The sequence below is a fragment of the Ixodes scapularis genome, unplaced genomic scaffold (genome assembly GCF_016920785.2).
Source record: "Ixodes scapularis isolate PalLabHiFi unplaced genomic scaffold, ASM1692078v2 PGA_scaffold4__175_contigs__length_147842914, whole genome shotgun sequence".
Lineage (NCBI taxonomy): Eukaryota > Metazoa > Arthropoda > Arachnida > Ixodida > Ixodidae > Ixodes > Ixodes scapularis.
The window spans coordinates 124,210,089-124,225,926 of NW_024609879.1; the positions used below are offsets into that span (position 1 = coordinate 124,210,089).

Below are 15,838 nucleotides of genomic sequence, written 5' to 3' on the forward strand. Positions count from 1 at the left end.
TGCTGATTGTTGGGCGAGTTGGTATTGTGCGTGAAAAACATGACTGCGCTTTAAGACATAGACAGAGGAAGAACACCACAGAGCGCTTTCAACTGATTTCATCGAAGAGCCTCAGCGTAGATACGCACTGCGTCACTGCACCACATCTCAACCAATCCGTGGCACCGCCGCGGACCGCAAATACACTATCTCTTTTTCTGCAAAGTCATTTGAAACCACGCATGAATGCAGGTGCACACCATTAATTGCTTCTTCCACTGTTCTCGGTAGGCACAAACATAGGACTGTTAGAGAGATAATTGAGGCGGACGCCATCAATAGTTCCGGCACGTGTTGTACACATGTTTTTTTCTGGCACCCCTATGGACCACCCGAAAAGGAGGTTAACCTTTCTAATTTGTTTGAAAACTAAATTTACACCGAACCTCCCTGCCACTGATATAAAGTTATGAGAAATTCAGGTAGTAAGGCACACACACAACATTCTTTAAAACCGTTTTTTTTTCCGCAGGAGCCGGATTAAGCGTACGTTCCTTACAGCTTGAGCACAACGTAACAATCCCATCCTGGTGTAATTGTTAAAATGGTTGTCAACGAAAATTGAGTTTGGCAGAAGGCGTTGTCGGTTTTATCCAGAAACGCCTGACAGGAGTGGAGCAACAGTCCTTGTCACTCAAAAACTCTGAGCAATTGATTGAAATATTGAATCCGCATCGTGGTAGAAGGTGAGATGTGACAACTGTAGACATCAAGGACTTATATTACTCTGAATAGGTCTGAGCTGTTAATAAGGATCAGGAGGTGGTGTGATGATAATCTAGTGAAGTTGCAGTTTGCCACTGGAATTGATGTAGATAGTTTTATCAGCATTCTGGAGTTTCATTTAGAGTCCACTGCCGTAGACATTGATGGTTCTCTTTTTATTCCAAAATAGGGTGTGTGTATCGGGTCGTGAATTGCTCCAGGGTTGTCCGAGATTTTTTTTAAAACGAGACTTATGTTCACGTCGACACGGTTGTGCGGACCTTGTCGATTGGACCACACAACCCTGCCATCGCAACAGTCGAATTAAGCACTTATAGACCTACTGCTGTACACGGAAAAGGGCCTGTGCTGGAGGTACGGCAAGGAATCAGCCAAGCCTCTGTTGGTTGCTGACAGCTGTGAGTTGAAAATAGTTAAGAGTGGTGTAATTGCGTCTGCGATGGATAACGCCTGTAAAGAATCCCGTATGTTTTGGGTTGGTGAGGCAGTTGAATTGCAAAAGATGCCTCGTTTGGACGCGGGCCATCACCACGATGCAATTGTTAGAGTTGTGCTCAAGGTGCTGAACGTTTAATCCGGCTCCTGTGGAAAAACCGGTTGTGAAAAATATTTTGTGTGTGTGCCTTACTACCATGGAATCTCTCATAACCTTATATCAGTTGCAAATAGGTTCGGTGTAAATTTAGTTTTCAAACCTCAGTACAAATTAGAAAGGTCAACCCCCTTTCTGGTAATCCTCAAGGGCGCCAGAAAAAAAAAAAACAAAAAAAAACCATATAAGAACCCAGATGTAACTTTTCAGACAGGAGTGGTGTACGGGACCCTCTCATTTCATCGAAACTCGTTTCGTGGAATTACGTATCGCAGACAACTTTTCATCGGCACACGTTTTACGGACACGCGTTTTGTCGACACGATCGTTTCATCGACACTCGTTAAGCGAATTGCAAGCTGTAGGGACATCTCGTCACGCGTGTATCATATTAGTAAGGGTTCTGATGGAGTTGCCTGTTATCGCATGTGGCTGGTCAGTCATCAAGAAGGGTCGTATGCATGGCAGGTTGGTGTGACCAATGAATCATTGGGATCTGTCCGAGTGTCCGGTCTTTCAGTGACCTACACTCTAAAAAAAAGGGTGTATTCTTACGCCCTTTGTCCCATATAAGACACCCCAAAACTTCAGACGTCGAACTGACCAACTTTCACGAGAGGCTTGATAGCCACGTGGTACAACTTATTAAAATTAAAATAGCTAATGTACGTTTTACTGACTAAAAAAAAAAAAATAATAATAATAATAATTGGGGTTTTCTTGGCCCTACTGCAAAATCTCAGTGTTTTCTTTCTGTGGTCTTTGATACGTACTTCAGCTATTTAAGAACTTATATCGCTCCGTTATCAAGCCCCTCGTAAAATGTATGGCCGTCTGCGCGTCGAACTAAAGTTTTGGGGTGCGTTATATGGGACTGAAGTGTGTAATGGTGATACCATTCTTTTTTTAGTTCTTTTTTGGTGGTGAGGGTCTTGACGTATATATAAGAGCGTTCGTTTTTCAACTAAATTATACCCGTTTTTAAAAAGGGAAGTTTTGAGCATTTATTTATTTATTAAAGTACCCTCAGGGCACGAAGGCATTACAGGGGGCGAAAGCACATGCATGAAACAAAGATGTTCGTATACGCGACGCAAAGTGTTATACGAGATTTGGTTGTCTGAGAAAAAAAGCGATGATTTTGGCGCTGGAACGTGTACGTCTTGATAATATATATAGTAGAATCCATCTACATATATCTTAATTCTCCGCATAAAGGTGGAAATTAGTAATGGTTCGCGAGGAGTCGGACTCTTTTTACTAGATTTCTTGACGTGAAAACGGGTATAAAGCTGTCTTTGAGACTTGTTGTCTCGTTCGCTATTTTTATCGTTCCGTGTTCTCCGGTTACTATGGAAGTTCTTCACCAGCTCGCCTGTGTTTTTAAAGTGTTATAACGGAATGAACGGTTTTGTAGACTGCAAAACGATTTAATGAAAACTTTGTGAAATACTTTGATACAAGAGGGCTATATTCGCGTCCGTTTTCAGGCTTCTTTCAAACGTATTTTATTTTGATCCCCACGCCCGGCTTATTCCTGTCACATCGTGTTTTTAGGAATCCTCCTTTCTCGTTTCCACGCCGGGATCCAGCATCGGGGGTCGAAGTCGAGCTCCCATCCGGTCGAGTCGGGGAGGCTCTCCTTACAGGTCTTTGCCGACAGCGTACTTATTAGCTTACACTCCCGAACTCAAAATCCTTGCGCCCTCGCACATTTTGTTAATGTTGTCATGATCCTCTGTTATGCGTCTAGCCATCGTGGAGGGCGGCGTCGGCGTGATGCGCTTGTAATCGGAGGGTCTGCCGCGGTGCAAGGCGAGTTGGTTGAAATCGACGCCAATCACTGCAGGTTGTTCGTGAAAAAAAAAAAAAAAGAAGTGCTATTGTGCGGCAGCTTGGCGGAAATCCGGTGTGCCTTGCGGAGTAAACCCGGAAATTGTGTAGGAACGCTCGTAGGAACGCTTCATGCCGTGAAGGTAAGCGTGGTTTGCGTTTGCAGCGTCACAGTTCGCGCGGACGTCGCCGACCTCGTCAGGAAGCGGGGAAAATTCCATTGGTCGACGTGGGACAAAGTTGAACAGGAGTTCGAACGGTGACGTCTGGAGTCCGGCGTACGGCTAATGGTTCACAAAGCTGGTAGCCTAAAGTTAATCGCTCCAATGGTCGATGTCGCCGTTGATGTTCTTTCGCGCAGACATGGAAGGATTTTTCCGTTGGCGCGTTCGACAAAACCGTTAGCTTCGGAAGCGTAAAGTATTGTTAGGAATGCTCTGAATGTGCCTGTCGGCGAAGTACTGCGAAGCCGAACGAGAGGTTAGGACCCTGTCGTTGTCGGTGATGACGGCTTGCGGCGTACCAAATGAGAGTACGAGTTCTATAAATCGAAGGACGTGCTCGGTCGACTTGTTAGGCACGGGGCGCGCGACAAGCGCGTGGTGAGGTGGAACGCGGTGATAAAATACCTGTTGTCGTCGGTCCTCGTTAACGGAGGATCTTGCGCTGCGGCTGCCAGCCTGCGACATATTCTCTTACAAACGAGAATAAACAAGACGCCGAGTACCTGATTCTTCTAACGGTCGCACTTTTCACAGCGGAGGCCAATGTATAACCACTCCAGAAAAAAAAAAAATGAAATAGAAAAGTGTGTTCGTCTTTATGGTATTTGCACCTTGTTTTCCAAATTCAAATGACTCCTTTCTTTCTCTCCCTCACTCTCTAATTTACACCACCCTCCCACACCCCCTCCCCTCCCTCTTCCGCGCTACGCCGCCGCTGATCCGTTGATTCCCGCGCCGTCAACGCGCCGCCGCCGGATGTACAAACACCGGCGCGCCGCCGCCGGCGATTTCTGACCGGCGCACAGGTCTACCGTGAAGACACGAAGCCAAACTAAAGTGAAGCCAAACGAGCAAACCAAGCCAACGACTCTTGTACTTGCATCGAGCCGACAGTAGCCAAGGAAGTGCGACGCTCACCGTCACATATAATTTATTTCACACAACGTCGTAAATAAAAAAAAAAAACTCTGAATGCTGGTGAAATTAGCACGTTTTTCTTTAGTTGGACTTAAAATAAAAGTGAAACCGAAGTTATGTGATGAAAACTGATAGCAGACGAGAATTTACCGCCTCATTCATGTCTGTCATGTCTGATCAGGCAAGCGAGAGAGGGCCCTGCGAGCCAGTCAATTCATTACAAAAAGAAGAAATGGACAATTTTATGTTCCAGCATCGCGAACTGGCTCGTGGGGCCTCTGGCCTCTCGCCTAACCTGACCAGAGCTGACAAGGCAAGGTTGTGGGCCGAGTTGACCAGCCGCCTGAACCACATCGGGCCGCCGCGCAACACAGAGCGGTGGAAGAGGGTTTGGCTGAACCGCGTCTGCAAAGCCCGCAAGCGGTGCGCAGTCGTCGAGGCTGAGCGGTAAGCTAGGCAGTAGATAAATACTCGGGACAGAGTTATTGATATATATTTTGTATTCACAGCCGCAAAACGGGGAGAGGCACCTCCCAGGTGCGGCTCTCATCGACCTACTCCCGTATCCTGTGCATTGTCGGGGTAGACTCTGCCCTGGGCGCCCCCGGGTTTCGTGTACCCCACTTTCCGGAGGAGGAGGTACGTACCTGACCAGGGAACAGCACAACAATCTACATGTATTGCCTATTTCTGCAGAGTTCCAGGAGGCGGGGCAAGTGCACAAAGTGAACGCTTAAATTTGTATTTTAAAATTAATGGAAGCATTGCATTAAAATTTCAATGAACTTTACCTAAGAAGTGAAGAAAGCAGGATTGGCACTTCGTTACCTACGTGGTCCCAAAAGTGGTTTCAGCTTTCTGAACATATGTTGATAGTTTTATTAGTCGGTTACAATAGTCATTGTTTAAAGGGATACTTCAACGAATTTTGAAATATTCCCGTCGTGTTCAAAAATAGGTTGAATTTAATCCACAATATCCGTAAATGACAATCGCACGTTTGTATTTTGATCCTGGTGGCTGTATTTTTCGTTATAAATGGCCCACTTTGGCAAGCGCTCGGAGAAGGCCCAGCTTAGAGCACGTGGCATCCAACGCAATCGTGACGAAGGTCGTCTCAAGACGAGCAAAGCTACGGCGAGGCTGACGTCGAGAGGATGGCCTAGTCGTTCCAGCCACCGAAGCGGCTGCTTTTGTACGAATTTTGAGTGACGGGTTAATCTTCTATAATCATCTAAGGGGACAATAGCGACTACTGCGACACACAAAAGGGATTCTCGGGAAGAGGGGAGTTCCCCCTTCCCCCCTTCTCTCGTCGTGGCCGGAGACGAGACAACCTCCGTCACCAGCTGTCAAGGTTCCTAGACGAGCATTACAAACGAGGCGTTAGCGACATCCACCAGGTGCTCTTCGTTAATCGTTTAATTCCTTTTAAAATTCCTTTTTGAGACTTTTTTTAACAAGATATCGGTATGTTCCATGTGATACTGCTCTTTTGAACACATACAGACCAAAAAATGAGCGCCGAAATTTCGTTGTAGTATCCTTTTAAAGTGATAAATATAAGCAACAAATGGTTAATTTATTTACCGGTCCCTCTCAAAATCTCGCCAACTCTAGGGTGTACAGAGGGCAAATTGACTTGTCCCTGTACAGGCTAACCCTGAAAGGACTGCACATGTGATAACTATTAAAAACTATGGGATGTGTATGTAAATAGTTCCTGGGCTCAGGGCCATATCCAGGATAGGAGGAGGAGTCTGAGCTTCAAAGTTCGTCCTGGACTGCCAAATATTTTTCCTGGGTTTGGCCCCGACTTTGCGTAGACCTAGAAACATTGATGAGAGCTGTAGTAAGGTGGTTACTTTACATAAAAAGTGATTGAAATGACATGTAAATGGGAGTGGTACACCCTAGCGTCAGCCACAGCACTACCAGCTACATTCAGCTGCTGCAATGAATCATCTACTTATCTGTTTTTCCCGATAGTATGCAACATGTACAACTCTTATAGGGTAATACGCACACGACAGGGAGCAGCTAGTTGCCTGGCGCTCACAAGAGGTTTATCACAAGTCATATTTGCAGTATTGTTTTTACAGCAAACTACAAAAGTTACTACAGGGGCAAACCTGCATAGAATCTAAAGCTGGAGCATAGCTCCATTTCATTCCATAAAAAAACATAAGAGATTGCACATGTTACAGTGCATGCAGTGCAAACGTGTAACGATAAATGTGCCACGTAGGTGCAGCCTGTGGGCGCCCCGGCAGAGGAGCACCCAGCTTCACAGGATGCGGGGGACGTGCTCAAGGAGGAGGAGGACGCGGATCACGAGGCATCTACCTCAACCCGTAAGATACCTTACTTGACCAAGGGGAACTAAAACCGTCAGCAACATGAACATGACCACACTTATTACTGATCTAAACTATGTTTTCCTGCAGAAATGCCACAGCCTCGAGCACGGCAAGCCACGGTTCGACGAAGGCTGCCTCGTCGAGTCCCTCGAGCCTCTCGACAGGAGAGGCGGGACGAGGCGGACTTTTCGGCCGTGGCTAACCAGCAGCGCCTGCTCGACGCCAACGTAGGCCGCGACTCAAAGGACGAAAGGTTCCAGGGACAGGTAATGTTGACAAATCCCTGAAGCACAGGTAATGATTAAACACAGACTTGCTTCACACATAAGCTACCAATAAGTTGGTGTCAGCAAAGTCTTTGCAACCTGCATGAGATGTTGAAAGTCAAGAAATCTGCAAATCATGTTTCAGATCACGCTCGGCATGGGGCAGCTCCTGGAGCGGCTGGCACAGAACGTGGGGCAGCTGGCGCAGAACGTGGGGCGGCTGGCGCAGAATGTGGTGCAGCAGACGCAGAGCATGGACCGGATCGCAGAGAACATCCAGGAGGGGGTCCTCTCCATGCAGCAAAACGCTGCCTTCATGCGAGAGGTTATCCTCCAGCTATCCGGCCACGCTCTGCGTCAGCCTCAACCCCAGGCCCAGCCTCAACCCCAGCCCCAGCCCCAGGCCCAGCCCCAGCCCCAGCTCCAGGCCGAGTCCCAGGCCGAGCACCTGGCCCAACCTCCGGGGGAAGATGACAACAACTAATTGTTCACTACTGTACAGTCTTTTTGTAACATCCAAGGGGATTTTTTTTTATTTTGTATATATTAATTTAATGACAATGCCCCCAGCGGCTGCAATAAAATCTTCCAAACCTGGCAAGCCTCTAAGCCTCAGCACATTAAGACCGATATCACTGACATCGTGCTTGGGTAAGCTATATGAACACATTGTGCTCAATCGCCTGTAGCCGCACCTCCAGAGCGCAAGGGCTTACCCTCACACAATGTTTGGATTTAGAGCACACCTTTCAACACAAGACGTCCTACTACAACTGAAGGAGGAGCTGTTAGATACATTATCTGCACACACACCGCAAGCCATCTTAGCACTCGATCTCAAGAGCGCTTTTGATAACGTCAGCCACAAACTGATCCTAGAAAACCTCGCCCACACGAACTGCGGCAAACGGATATACAACTATGTTAGAAGCTACCTCAGCCATCGCACCGCCACAATCGGTATTGGGTCACTGCGTACCGACGCCTTCGACACCCCAAGGGTCCGTCCTGTCGCCGACCCTATTCAATTCGGCCATGAACAAGCTCCCAGACAGACTCAATGCAATACCCGGCATACGCCACACCATATACGCAGACAATCTTACTATTTGGACAACCAGGGGCTCGGAAGGAGAAAAGCAGGAGGCACTCCAAAGCGCTCTGGAAGCTGTACAGGAATACGCGCAGCTCGGCAACCTAACAATCTCGCCGACCAAATCCGAACTCATGATCTTGCAGAAGAAAACACCCGGGCGCAGCAAACCCAGCACTCGTATAGAACTATATCTCGACGAACACAAGATACCCACAGTGAATAGCATGCGCATTCTGGGGCTCCACATGCAGAAGGATGGCAGTGCCACAACGGCCACCGACCACCTCACAAGATCCACAGGTCAAGTGATCAGGATCTGCAGAATCACCAACCGCCATCGAGGCCTCAAAGAGGAGGACACACTCCGACTGGTCCGCGCACTGATTGTGAGCCGGGTCACGTACTCCATCCCATACCTACCCCTGAAACCGTCGGAAATAGAGAAGATCGACATACTACTCAGACGAGCCTACAAAGTGGCACTCGGTCTCCCACCGACAACAGCTACCGAGAAGCTACACGCCACAGGAGTTACCAATACGACACGTGAACTTATCGAGGCCCACCTGACGGGACAACAGTATCGACTTCGGGGATCCGTTACCGGCAGACACCTGCTGTGCAAACTCGGATACCTAGGCCACACAGATGGTGACCCCACACTGCCCCTACCGGCAGCGGTCTGCGACCTCATAGAAGTCGCACCGATACCGAAGAACATGCACCCTGAGCACCACAAAGGAAGACGCCAAGCCAGGGCAAGGGCACATGCCAGAATCTACGCAGACCACCCAGCGGTTAGATATACGGACGCCGCAGACTACCCCCAGAAACAAGCAGCGGCTATCGGCGTGATCAATCAAGACCTCGAAACCGTCGTCACTGCGACAATCAAAACGAACCGACCAACAGAAGCCGAAGAGGCAGCCATCGCACTAGCCATTATCAACAGCGACCCATACACTACAATTATAACGGACTCCCAAACAGCGTGCCGAGCCTACCGGACGGGCTATGTATCTAAATCGGCGCACGATCTACTCACGAAGCACCAAGATAAGTTCCCCCCGGTCAAATTGGTCTGGACCCCTGGACACGAGTCTGTACCCGGCAACCAGCGCGCCCACGCTGTCGCTCGAGCAAATACCTTCCGAGCACCGGACTGCAGGCAAACAGAAGAGAGCAAGAGCGACGGACACCCACTGACTCAGTACGCGGAAATCACAGAGTACTATCGCCTAGAACGCCAAAAGCTCCCCCCCGCCGCACGAAGAGCTCACACGAGAGGAGGCTGTTGTCTGGCGGCAACTATAAACCAACACATATCGACACCTAAGTCTACTTCACCGATGGTACCCCGAACAATACAACAAAGAATGCCCATTCTGCGGCACGTACGCCAACCTATACCACACTGTATGGGCATGCCAACGAAACCCCGCGATTCCCCCTATCCCACACCCTACCCCTTCCCAATGGGAGGCCGTGCTGCTCAGCTCCAGCCTGGATGACCAGCGTAAGCTGGTGGACCGGGCCCGCTCAGCGGTTAAGGCCACAGGAGCCCTGGACTAAGGGCGCCTCCCCCCCTTCAGAAAACTGAATAAATAAAGTTTATTCTCTCTCAATAAAATCTTCCATGACCTGTCGACCTATGTTCTCTGGCGAATGTTGTTATCTGTATATATTGTTTTATATGACACAGTGCCTGAAGTGGTCGCAGCAACGTCTTTCATGAACTGTCAACTTATATCCTCTGGAGATTGTTGTTATTTGTAAATACTGTTTTATACGAAAGCGCCTCAAGTGGCTGCAATAACATCTTTTGTCAAACTCTCACATAAAAAAAGCAGAAGTTTGTTTTCACTTGCACATACATTTTTGTAATGTGTATAGTAGCATTTTGGGTGCAAGGAAAAAATCTGCAATGTTCGCAAAGATTTTTATTGCTAAAAGAATATCTCTGTCACAATCCACTCCTGTGTACCCTCTTTGTAAACAACAAAAATATATCAAAAACCTATAGTCACAAAGAATACATAAAAATGTGGCACACCTGGGAAGCAAAAACAGAATGGAGATGAGAAAAATGAGACCGTTTGATAAAGAGGCAAAATGATTTGATCCCAGGTTACTTGGACATACCTGTTACACAAGCCAATATCCAGTAACACATAAGAAAATACATGGCATAAAATAACAGAGTTTGCTGCGAGAAAAAAGAGGCGGCCTGTCTATGTTCGCCATATGAACTCAACTAACCGACCACGATCATGGACACACGATACTCATTACCTCATTTCTGTTGCAAAATAAAAGGTTAACCTATGGACAGGTGCACCTTTGGAACCACCCTTACACACTTAAAATCCCCAAATACATATATCGGAAGCAGCACCATCCTTCTGCGAGGGTAGCACAATGGCTGTGCTGAAAGCTGTGAGGAGCAGGAGCTCAAGAGACTGCGCAGTTCATGAACCGTCGTGCCTGTGGACCGGAAAGAGTTTTACGCACTTCTACGGGGAGCTCCCTTGGCACCAAGGGTGCTGACGAGGGCCTTGGGTGTCAACGGCACCTCAGTCTTTGCAGAACTGCCGGCATGGTGGCGGTGATGACGACGAGGGGCTCCCTGTCGTCGCTGGCCTCCCTGGCCGGCAGGACTGCCAGCGTAAGGAACTGCCAGAGCGGCCTGCAGAGGGCCCCGCGACGGGACGGCTTTGGCAGGTCTTGAACTGGGACACAAGGCCTTGCCTCAGAGCCTTCCCCCTGTCCGAGAGGCGCACCGGAAGGTGGGCAGGAACCTGCCCGCCACCTTCTGGCTGTAACCCCGCCGAGCCCGGCTCAGAACCGTCCGAGCTCGACCCAGAGTCCGACTCTAAACTGCCAGAGGCGGCATCTGGCTCCGGTTCTGGCTCCATCGATGCAAGGCATATATTGTGGAGCACTGCACACGCCGTTATAATGGCGGTGGCTGTTGTTGGATGGTAATGAAGAGCCCGGTGCCTTTGCAGACACCGGAATCTGGATTTCAACAGCCCAATGCAGCGCTCCACACCAGACCTCATCGAGGAATGTGCCTTGTTAAACCGGCCGCTGGAGGTGGAGGTTGTGTGCTGAGATACAAGCACACAGATATGAGCTGAGATACAATAGTAAGGGTGCAGGTGAGCTGGTGGATGTTAACCATGTTGAATATACCTGAGACTGGGGTAGAAAAAAACATAAAAGTCGAAGAAACAGAACGGGACAGGACGACGTCTCAAACTCAGCTACCAGGTTTATTCAGTCCTCCTCCTTATATAGTCCACGAACAGCCCACCACCAACACAAAGGGGCAACTCTAACCAGTTCAACCGCCAAACCCTCCAGACAGTCACTACCAACACAAAGGGACAACCTCTAAACAGTCCAAACGCCAAACCCTGTAATTCCAAACTAGCACTATGGACGGCCTTTATGCCGATTCACAAAGATTTTTCTTTTTGTGTATGTGTTTGTGGATCCTTGTTACTTTGGAAGAGGTAATGGTCCTTTTGTTATATTTTGGGGGAGATTGCTGAGTTATCTTTGTGAATCGACATGAAGGCCAGGCCGTCCATGGCGCTAGTTTGGAATTACAGGGTTTGGCGTTTGGACTGTTTAGAGGTTGTCCCTTTGTGTTAGTTGTGACTGTCTGGAGGGTTTGGCGGTTGAACTGGTTAGAGTTGCCCCTTTGTGTTGGTGGTGGGCTGTTCGTGGACTATATAAAGAGGAGGACTGAATACACCTGGTAGCTGAGCTTGAGACGTCGTCCTGTCCCGTTCTGTTTCTTCGACTTTTATGTTTTTTTCTACCCCAGTCTCAGGTATATTCAACATGGTTAATATGAGTTGAAACAGCACTTCGGCCGCCGCACAGTACTACCCGCGCCGCCTATCGCATCGCTCCGCAAACACGGCGCAGCCTGGGCCAGGGGGGTAAAGGTGGGTGAGGAGGAGTGGCAAATCCCGTGCGCCGACACCCGGGGTCCCGAGTGAACGATCGCAAAAGAGAGCGACAGAGCACGAGAGAAAGAAAGCAACGTTGCCATGGTAAACGCGAAGAGTGAAAAGTCTCAGCAATATAAACAGTGATAATTTAACGTTGCAAACTAAATTCTGAGCTATTCTAACGCTTATAGAAAGCAATAAAGTCATTACGCTGCATTAACTTCCCTTCTGTCGAAATCTCGGAAATCTGGTGGTTGCGCAGTTTCGTATTCCTCAACCGCGCCCACCCGCGCCCCACCGGCGAAGCCGGGTAGCGTATATGGTTTAGTTTAGAGTCAACGCGAGGCCGTACATCTGCGCGCTATACAAAAAGAAAGCTTCGAAAGGAACGCGAATATCTTTTCACCGGTAAGTTCGTGGATTGTTGAAGTTCACGAAACTGCTCTGATGATGTAACCGTGTTTGGGACCCCGAGGGTCTGCCTGCATGCTCCGCCGCTTGCGGCAGCCAGAACAGTGTTGCCAACCTATTTTTCGAAAATACCCCACGACAGCGTCCAGAAAACCCTACATTACCCTACGAATGTTTCTTATTACCCTACGTTTTACCCTACGAGGCAAATCTTTGTTTAAATAATACTGTTGCATGGATTATGATGATACAGGGTAATATTAATACAGTACAAAGCGACAGGGCACGCATGCACGCGCATACCTGCGTTATTCTAGAACACCATGCTTGCATCTTGCATGTGCGCTGTGTAGCATCAGCACAACAGTGATGTAGCGAGCGCACAGACATCCCCAACCAACATGTTTAGTCGATTCTGGGCTACGCGGAACAAGCACTCGCGGCGCCAGACAAGGCGGCTCATTACAAAAGGAAGCTAATCCGAACGGTACATTAGCTTCTTTGGGTGTACCGCCTAGGGATTCGTCAAACTAAGGTACTATTTCGACAACCAGGCTTTTACACCAGGGGAGGATAGGAAACCGGCGGCTCCTCCGTAGTCGCTAAAATGGCATTCGATGAAACGTCATTGTTTCGGCTTCGTTCGCTAAAACGTCGTTCGCTCAAGTGAACGCCTCCAGTCTCCGGGAGGCACTCACTTGATCAAATGACGCTTTAGCGAACGCCCACGTTTCACGGAATGACACTTTAGCGAATAGTCGGACGCCGCGAAGCGGCGTCTTCGAGTGGGCCAAATGGGTTCACGTTTTTGTAATGAGCCGCCGCAGACTGTCGTCGCGAAACGGCGTAAGCGCAGCGCGGCCCCCGTTATTCGCTACAACGTCGATTCGCTCAAATGTCGCTGTTTGCTGAAACATCATTCGCTCAAGCGATATGGACCCGTCCTGGTGGGCTCTGGATGGCTCCGCCTGCGGTGCCACGTGTTTCGCACGTGTAACAAGGCCCCGCCGGATGGACCAGTCATCAGAAAACAATTGGCGGGACCATTTCTACTGGGAAGATACCTCTTCTGGTTCCAAACTTCCTAAGCGCCACTCCACCTCCTCCCACCTCTCCCACTTGCTCCAGCTCTCCAATACTCTCCAACTTAGGGAGCCTACATACTCCAACTTGGTGTGTGGTGCTCTCAGTTAGCACGTCTTGCAACTTGGATTCTTTCGTTTTGCATGATGTTGTGGTGTGGCAGCACACGGGTTGTAAAACTATGCAAACCTCGCGCGGCAAATTTTTTTTTTTTTTTATGCTCGCCGTTGAAGAAGCAGCATCTGAAAATACCCTACTTTTGGCGGGGAAATGGCCGGACGGCCTTACAGCCCTACGATATACCATAAATGCCTAAAATACCCTACAAGTAGGGTAATTACCCTACGGTTGGCAACACTGAGCCAGAATGTATGGGAAAATGGCGGACCTTTTCCTCTAGAGTTAGTATGTATGATCTCTATGGCCTGGGCGGCCTGGGGCCGAGTGTGCGTTGCAATGCGACAGGTGGCGCAGGTACTGGTAGTACCAGTAGTACCGTGTAGGGAGGCTCAAGTGAGGGTGGGTGCAACTGCTAGATCGGGGATCACGGGACATGGACGCCATTTAATTGATAAATTTTGCTGGGAGTCTATAGGAAGCGAGCAAGCCGGCCGTGTCGCGGCGGTCGCCTATTGTTCGCCGCGACCTGGCGGTAGCCGCCGCAGGAGCATCGGGCAGCAATGGCGACGAACAGCACGGCGGACAGTGTCCCCGTCGTGATTACGACGGAATTTAAGGCAGTTACGAGTTCGGAAAGTTCCTTCGGAAGCCGGTGCCGCCGGCTCAGAATCATCGCGAAGTAATAGCAACGAACAGCACAGAGGACAGTGGGCAACTAAGAATCCGGAAAGCTTCTCCGGTAGCCGGTGCAGAATCATCGGGGGGAAGCAGTGGCGATTAGCAGCACAGCGGACAGTGTTCCCGGGGTGATTACGACGGGGTTTAAGGCGGTTACGAATCCAGAAAGCTTCTTCCGTGGTGCCAATATCACGAAGAGAGAACCGTTTCATGAATCTGGCCGTGTGTGCGACGTGAAGGAGGTCCGTTTCGACGGACAAGTGGATGTCACGGAGCGCCGTAGTCTGCAAACAAAATTAAGCGCGCCCGCAAAAAAATTTTGTTGGCGTTGAGTGGACTGCGGTAGTTATGTACGTTTATTTCTGTATCAGCTTGACAATAACTGGGCGATTTTTTTTTCGCGCCGTTCCGCGATTCTCTTTACTGTCTTCCTGTAGGCTGATGAAAACATCCAACGGTAGGCTTAGGAGGGCGACCGCATTCCGCTTCTCGATTCCGGTGAAGTATTTGTTGCATACTTTAGAGTTTGCCGTCGGTGTCGATGCTATTTCATCGTCGCTAGAAGAGAAAAAAAGTTAATTGTATTATTCGTCAGCAGCTTAAACAAAGCGCGAACTGGAAGGTAAGAAACACCACTAACCTGTATGGACGCACAAGTCGTACCCAGGTCGCGCAGTACTCCGCCTCGTACGGCTTCGAAGGGACGATGTAGTTAGTACTTCGTGGCGTGCGCGATCTCGCCGACCACGCAGCAATTGTTGCGGCTTTCTTGGTGCGGAATAGCCATCTCAGAAAATACAGCGCTAACCCCCCCCCCCCCCCCCCCCCCAAAAAAAAAAAAATTGGCTTGCTCTTTATGTTTATACAGCCTTGATGGAGATGCGCCTCAACGGGTAATCGGTCTCTTAGCTGTAGATGAGAAATTTAGCCAGTGCGGTACAACCGCTAACCTGGGATTTTTAACGCGCATCACGCAGTAGCAGTGTTGCCAGGTCTACTGATTTATCAGTAGATCTACTGATTTCGTTCCGGGTCTACTGATTCACTGAAAAAGAAGAAAATCTACTGAATTTTTTTAGTAAACATATTAAAAATTTATTATTAGGCCCCCTCAGTTCCCAGGGTCGCCCATCAAAGGAAACTCATATTCTCCCACAATTAAAAACGAAGCACTGGCTGGACGGCCAGAAACCCAACCTGTTCGAGCGATTTAACCGTATATTCATATCTATTCACACAGAGCAGGTTCGACCAACGTTGGGTTCGACGGTGACATCCGGGCCAGAGCCACATAGGGGGAGAGTTTGGCCAGTCTATGATCTCGCCGCCGTAACGTCTCCCTCCCGAGTGAGCCAATCAGCCTGCGGCGCTAAGCGAGAGGTGTGAGCGCATGCGCATGAACTCTCGGCTGCTTCCAGCTGAGCTGGGAGTGCCGCCATTTTCATTCATTCGCCCGGCAGTATGCATGGGATCGACATCCAAATTTCGGTTGTTAACTTTTATTTGCCAGGCTTTGGCAAGAAAATA

At 49.0% G+C, this 15,838-nt stretch overlaps 1 protein-coding gene across 1 annotated transcript; it reads left to right on the plus strand.

The window, feature by feature from the left end:
• The first annotated feature begins 4,450 nt into the window (after positions 1–4,450).
• LOC120837444 lies at positions 4,451–7,576 on the plus strand. The gene is made up of 5 exons (XM_040206807.3): positions 4,451–4,779; positions 4,842–4,971; positions 6,581–6,686; positions 6,780–6,958; positions 7,104–7,576. The coding sequence occupies exons 1-5, from the start codon at positions 4,454–4,456 to the stop codon at positions 7,440–7,442; spliced, it is 1,080 nt and encodes a 359-aa protein (XP_040062741.3). The 5' UTR covers positions 4,451–4,453; the 3' UTR covers positions 7,443–7,576.
• The last annotated feature ends 8,262 nt before the right edge of the window (positions 7,577–15,838 follow it).